Consider the following 7,742-nt stretch of genomic DNA (forward strand, 5'->3'; position numbering starts at 1 on the left):
GAAACTAAAATCAAATTAATGTTATTAGGCAAGCTTATCACCAACTAAAAAGCATTTAACATTCTCAAAAAATAAAAACCAAAAATACGTGTGTGTGTATATATATATATATATATATATATATATATATATATATATATATATATATATATATATATATATATATATATATATACACACACATGTTTCATAAGGTTCCATTGGTCCATGAAGTTTTAGACGAGTTGCTCAATCCACTCCGCATTATTTTGTGTTCAAGGCTTTGTCTAAGAAAAGAAACGAAATCTGCAAGTTTGATCAAGCATTGTAATTTGCTTTTGAGTATCACAGTTTCTTGCAGATGTAATATCCAACAAAATTGAAGAAAGTGAGTCTCCACCTCTTCTTAAGCACCAGAACTCCCACAATTCCCATAAACCCTGTTGTGAAACCGCATGTTGCACCATAAATCCATATCTTCTCTTCGCCATCATCGTCTTCATCTTCCTCAGCACTCCTTCCAGTTTCTGGGACATCATCATGGCTGCACCTGATCTGCAACGGATTACCACAAAGCTCACTATTGCCGGCATATATGGATGGATCAGTGAGTGTCTGGAGCTGACTTCCTGTTGGGATTCTTCCGGATAAGTTATTGTGTGACAAATTCAGATGGCTAAGAAATGTCAATGCGGACAGACTTTGTGGGATCATCCCTGAAAGATGGTTGATAGAAAAGTCAAGAGACTCTAACGAATTCATATCACCAATTCTATCCGGAATACGACCTGTGAGGTGATTGTTAGACAAGTTAAGACCAAGCAATCCTGAAAGAAGTATCAACTCCTTGGGTATTTCCCCCACCAGTTTATTGCTCGAAAGGTCCATGTTGACAACGTAACTCAATGTGTTTGTATACTCCAGCGTAACTCCTTTCATTACCTGGCTTAAACTGCGCTCGAATGTGCCTGGAGAAAGAATTGTAATGTAGTCTCCTCCGGTGATCATTCCACTTATGTTCTGGAAACAGCAAGGGATGATTCCTGTTAATTTGTTTTCTCCAAGATCCATGATTTGGAGAGTTGATATTTTACACAACTCTACAGGAATTGGACCTGTGAAGCTGTTTTTATGTAGCCTGAGGACAACCAGAACCTTTCTATTGTCACCAATCCAATTTTGTATACCTCCAAAGAATTTGTTTTCACCGAAATCCAACAAAGTTAAACTTGTGCAATTTGTTAGAGCTTTTGGAAGTTCACCATGGAAACTATTGTTGTTTAGAGCTAACCATTGTAGCGAAGAACCAAGATTGCCAAGAGAGCTTGGAATGACACCTGAGAGCCGGTTGGAACTTAATATCACAACCTTCAGCTTTTTTAGATTTCCAAGACAATCTAAAAAAGTCCCCAATAGCATATTTCTAGAAAGATCGAGAATAGCTAAATTTGTAACATTACACAGTGACTCTGGAATCAGTCCATTAAAGAGGTTGTTCTTAAGAAGCAACGAATTTGACACACTAGCATAACCTTGTGTTAAAGACTCGATTGTTTGGTTAGATGGAAGGTTTGTCAATGGACCGTTGAGAAAGTTATGGGAGAGATCCAGAATGGTCATGATTGGGAGCTGGCTAAGCCGATCTGGAAGTGGTCCATAAATGCTAGTATTGGAAAGGACTAGGGTGTCAAGACTTGTTTGTGTTCGAATCCAACGTGGAAATTCTGATTCAATTTTGCATGATCGAAGTTGAAGTGTTCTTAATTGGAAAGGAGGCCTCCAATCGGGCGAAATCTTGAAGCTCAATCTGTAGTTTGAGCTTGCATCAAAGTATTCTAACATAGATGTATTTGGGAAATGGGCTTCAGTGACTACACCAGATAAAGAATTGTTCGATATGTCAAGCAAACTAAGTTTGGAAAGTTTTCGAAAGCTAGGAAATGGCCCTTGTAAAAAGTTATCGCGTATATCTAGATACTGTAGTTTTGAGAGGTTTCCAAGCGATAATGGAAGCCCACACAACTGATTGTAGGGGAGACACAAATTTTCTACATTCGACAGTCGTCCTATGGAGAATGGAATTGTCCCCTTCAACAGGTTTGAATATAAATCAAGGTTTTTTAACAACAGCAGGTTTCCAATAGAATTAGGAATCGAACCTGATAATTTGTTCCAAGATAGATCTAATTCCTGTAAACTTGTTAAATTTCCTAGAGCTTCCGGGATGGTTCCTGTTAACTGGTTAAATGCAAGATTAACCTCTCTCAAGGCCGTTAGCCTTACTAGTGATTTTGGAATTTCTCCACCAAACTCGTTGTCATTTAGAATCAGTATCTCCAGAGAAAATTGGGCACATTCGGATCCATTGGTTGATGGCCCCATGAATCCCCCTTTCATAGAATTGAATGAAAGATCCAAACTCTTTAACCGACAGAGCCTCCAGACCCTGGTATCTTGAATAGCCTTAAAATTATTCAGTGCAAGGTTGAGATCGACAACGTTTCTCATGACGGGAATTGAAGAATTGAGTTCATTGGATGAAAGATCAAGAACTCGTAAAGACGTCAAGTTTTGTAAAAACAGAGGGGATTCACTATGGAACAAATTGGAACTAAGATCAAGTTTTTGAATGGTGGAAAAGGTAAGATTCGAGTCAAGATGTGTTTGATAGAACTGAGAATTAGAAAGATCACAACCGGACAAGCGTAACTCTAGTAAAGAAGGAATCATATACAACAATACTTTGTGGAAATTTGGAGCTTTAACAATGCTCACTCTGCTCAGATCAAGATACGTGAGTGACAAAAGATCTGAAAACCATGTGAAATCATCCACGACTAGCAGATCCATGTCACCGAGATCAAGCACGCGCAAATTCGACAGATTTCCAATAAAATGAGGAACCATACCAGAAAATCCCGCAGAATAAAGTATCAGATATCTGAGTTGTGTTAGCGATCCTATGAACTCAGGAATCGAACTGCCACCAAAATACGTCCCACTCAAATCCATGTAACTCAGATGACTCAACTCAGCTAAACACGAATTCAACTCATTTCCCTTTAACTTCGTGTAAGGTCACGTAAGAAATGACCGATCACCTTCGAGGTCAAGCCTAGTGACATGTCCGGTTGCATTATCACAGCCGACCCCTTGCCAGTGGCAGCACTTGTTTCCATGCCAAGATGATAGTCGACCAGAAGGGTCTGATACAATGCTGCATTTGAATCGGAGAAGAGCTTTTCTCTCATGTTCAAAGCAACCTGAAGTGAGGTTTGTGTTTGCAAAAGTGAAGAAGAGAAAGAATCGAACAACCCATAACTTCTTCATGATTGTTGTTTCTTCACGAAGATACCATTGACAAGGTCATTATGTATAGATATATGTCTTTTCCATGCACACAACATGTAATATTCAAAATTTGCTTTTTGGCTAAAGCTTCCACTAAACCTTATCGCGTCAATGAAAAACACATTACACATTATCTTTAAAAAAAGTATACTTTATATCAAGCACACATGATATGGCCTAATGATGTCTTCTGTATGAATGTGAACGGCCTAGTTTTGTCTTTTGTATATAATTGTTGATGGAAGTCATAAGCGCATGTACGATTTTTTTAGGTTTCTCTTTAGTTTGGTTTGAAATTTCAAGTATATAATTTCTTTTTGGTAATAGTTAATATGTCTACCAGGATTTGCTAATTAAAATTGTATGAATGTCAAACGAGCTTATAAGATAGACAATTAAAGTTGATTGATAAATAAATAAATAAAAAGTTCAAAATTAAACTATACTCAAGTATGGTTGTCAATGTAGGATAATATTGTACTTTAATAAATAACAGTTGAATGATTCAATATTTTTTAACAGAAGATGGTTAAAATGATCGTAATATAATATGATCTAAATAAAAAGAAAAGTTATTATCTTTTGATGGAACGAAAAAAATAGACATCATATACATCTAAAAATAAGTTATAACTTTGGGGTCATAATTTGCTCAAAGTGGACCACATTTAAGATAAAAAAAACAATATTATACTTATTTATAAGAGATAGAGTATGTAGAAGATAATGACAAATGATTAAAAATTTAATTCCTAATTTGGTTTCTTAAAATTCAAAATATGGATATTGATATTTATATTTTGTTTAAATTATTAAAAGTGAATAAACTTTTAAGGATGTCACATGACATCATTAGAATCATATTCTAGAATAATGGTGTCACCTGATGAGGGCATTTATAAAAATGTTTATATTTGAGAACCCTAAGAACCATTTTTTAAAATGTTTTCTTTGAGGCCATTTTGGACAAATGCAACATTTATATTATATTAAGAAAACTTTTCCATTTCCTAATTTACAAACTACTTGTCAGTTGTTATCGGACCACCATCAGACCGACACCGAACCACCGTCGGAACACTACCGGACTTATATTAACTTGAGTAGCATTTTTATGGTTGTATTCACAACTTAATAGAATAAACATTGTAACTCCCATTTCTTTGGTAATACTTTTTATTTTTATTTTTCAGCCAAAATATACAAAATTTTAGTAAAAAAATAGAAGTATGTCTCGAAAAAATCAATTTTCTTTTTTTCTAGATTGTAGATTTCTTTGAATAATATATCGTGTATAAGAAATATATCGTGAACAATATATCACAGTTTAAAATACAATATTCATAGTTCAATAAACATAATAATTTACTTATACACAATTTAATATTTCCATGCATAACTTCATTCATATTTTAACACAAAATTTGTATAAATTTAATATAATTCATTTTTAGTTTAATATATAAAGTTCACAACATAACATAATACAATCCTTTATAGACTAATTCTCATATTAAAAAAGTCAAACTCAAACTCTACAACCACCACCATGACCAACTACCACATTTAACCACAAACCACACCTATCACCGTTGTAATCATCATTCCTTCCAAATCAAATTTGTATATAAAATCATTGGTTGACAACTTAAATATTATATTTACAATTTAATAAACCAATTAATTCACTTATTCAGAGATTAATGAAAAATAATCATAAAAACTAATACACTTTTACATTCTTATACAACAAAAAGAATAAATATATTCACAAGAAATTAATACAAACATTCATACATAAATCATTCATATTTTAACATAAAATTCATTAAAAATTCATAGCTTAATATAATCAATTCACAACTTAAATAAAAAAAGTCAAAGCTTAATACAGTTAAAACACAACTTAATATACAAAAATCATAGTTTAATACAAAAAGATCACAACTTAATATAGCCAATTCACAGTTTAAACAAAAAAATTACAGCTAATGGAATTAATCACAATTTAAAACAAAAAAAAAATCACAGCTTAATACACAAAATTCACTAGTTAATACAGTCAATTTATATTTTAATACAGTCAATTCACAACTTAATGCAATCCATTCGTGGTTTAATACACAAAATTCATAGTTTAATATAATAAATTCAAAGTTTAATACATAAAAATTATACATTCACGACCAATATTTTCAACTTAAAACTTACATTTCAAGACTTTAATTCACAATTTAATAAAGCAGTTTAGACTCTCATTAATAGTATTTACAACATAAAAACATAAAATTCACAACTTAATGCAGTCAATTCACAGTATAAAATACAAAATTCACAACTCAATACAATAAATTCACAGTTTATTACACAAAAAATAAAAATCCACAGTCATATTATAAACTTAAAACTCTTAATACACCTAATTAACAGTTTAATATAATAAATCCACAGTTTATTACACAAAAACTAGAAATTCACAGTCATATTATAAACTTTAAACTCTTAATACACACAATTAACAATTTAATACACAAAATTCACAGCGTAATACAATAAATTCACAATTGAATACATTTGTTTAGACATTCATTTACAATTTAATTTACACTATTCTAAGATTAATCTACACTCATGGCTTAAAATCTTATGTGTTAATTTGTCGACATCATTAATGCTAATAATCAACACATAAATACATTAACAAATATCATCAGGCCATTTTTAGAATATAATAATATCAGTAACCATTATTATAGTGTATCCCAACTCTTAGATATCTTTTATAACTATCGTGTAATACATGTAGGTATTAAAGACTAAATTTACTCACTTTCATCATTATGATAGGTTACTAACTTCTTTTCTCCCTCTTATGAATATAATAAACCATTTCTCACTCATCAAATACAAATATTACAAACATTCGGCTAAAGGCATCTTATCTCCAAAAATTAATATTCGTGGAGCTTCCAGTCACCACCATTAAATACAAAATACTGGTTTGAAAATATCACAAATAAATCTACGACAATTAGGCTTAAACAGTCGTCATAAAAGCTCGTCGAAACAGCTGCCGGAAAACCTCACCTCAAGACACACTCAAGAGGACAGACATGCTCAAGAGGGTAGAAACAGCACCGAAAAGAATTTTTCTAAGTAATTTTAGATCTAATATGTACTCTATTGCATTTTCTGATAATTTAGACAAAATATCAACGAAAACTCTTATAGATCTCTGCTTAGAAAACTTAATTTCATGAAAGTGGAACACCGATCATCCTTTCTTCACTCCTCTAACTTTAGATCTATTCTTTTTGCAACTTCCTGATCTATTTTCTGGAAAGCTTCAGATCTAGATCTGATAGGTTTCGAGTCCCATGAGATCAAATATAGAGCAACGAAAATGATTAACAATTCTGATCTAAACTCGGAATCTAAATAATATAAACTCTCTAATCTATGCAACTTAGTAGAATTTTAAAGAAAACATACCTTTGATTTCTTAGTTGGCTTCTTCTTTTCTTGAGCCGAACTAGAGAACCCAAAGAAGATTTCCTATTTTGTGATCGCACCCAAGACGCAAACAAGAACTAGATCTAAGCAATCCTCAAATTTCGAGCTGAAACAGAATCAAAAACTCGATTATGTTCATCAGCCATGACATGGCAACCAGATGGCCTTTACATGAGGAAAACGATGCAGGATTTCATTAAGGTTTGATTATTCCAAATTTCTATAGCTTAGAGGTGTAAGTCTCATCTCTCAAAATGAAAATTAGATCCCTCTATTTATATAGAGGTGATTTGAAGCCCTAGAGATAAATACCAAATATAAATGTAATTATCTAAGGTATTCAAATCATTCTGGAATATTACATATTCCATTTATTTAATATTAATTAATTAAACTATTAATTAATTAACAAAGCATGTCCCTTAAATAAATATCTTTACGAATCTCCTTCTTTTTGTTCTTCCGTATAACCCAAAAGGACACTGTTATTTATGATGATATTATCAGGCTTTGTTGTGGCCTTAGGCACTAATCTCCATCGGCTTCCACTAGCAGTTAGACATCAACAACTAATCGTTCTAATACTTACTAGGAACAACATTGAGTGGTAGTTCAATGCAACTATTGTACTCATAGCAACTTTGCTATAAATAGCCCTAAGCCTAATAACTTCAAATTCCTTTGATCTTCATGATATTTGATTATGAACTAGAGACATGGATCAACGGTAAATCTCATGGTTCAAGATTATGTTTCCCGATATCGACTTGTAGTGACCTTTCAGAATGACTATAGAATCTATTCAACTTAGTCTCAGTTGGCCAAACATTTTCTATCAACACCAAATCTACGAGGGGCGTAGAGATATCCACTTCACCATTTATGGCAGAAGGATCAAA

General features: G+C 32.5%; 1 protein-coding gene across 1 annotated transcript; it reads right to left on the reverse strand.

The window, feature by feature from the left end:
• Positions 1-324: 324 nt before the first annotated feature.
• Positions 325-2,991, reverse strand: LOC145112825 (receptor-like protein EIX1). Its single transcript, XM_079048953.1, has one exon. The coding sequence runs from the start codon at positions 2,989-2,991 to the stop codon at positions 325-327; it is 2,667 nt and encodes an 888-aa protein (XP_078905079.1).
• Positions 2,992-7,742: the final 4,751 nt, after the last annotated feature.

The sequence above is a fragment of the Lactuca virosa genome, chromosome 5 (assembly GCF_052849685.1).
Source record: "Lactuca virosa cultivar CGN04683 chromosome 5, Lactuca_virosa_CGN04683_v6, whole genome shotgun sequence".
Taxonomy (NCBI): Eukaryota; Viridiplantae; Streptophyta; class Magnoliopsida; order Asterales; family Asteraceae; genus Lactuca; species Lactuca virosa.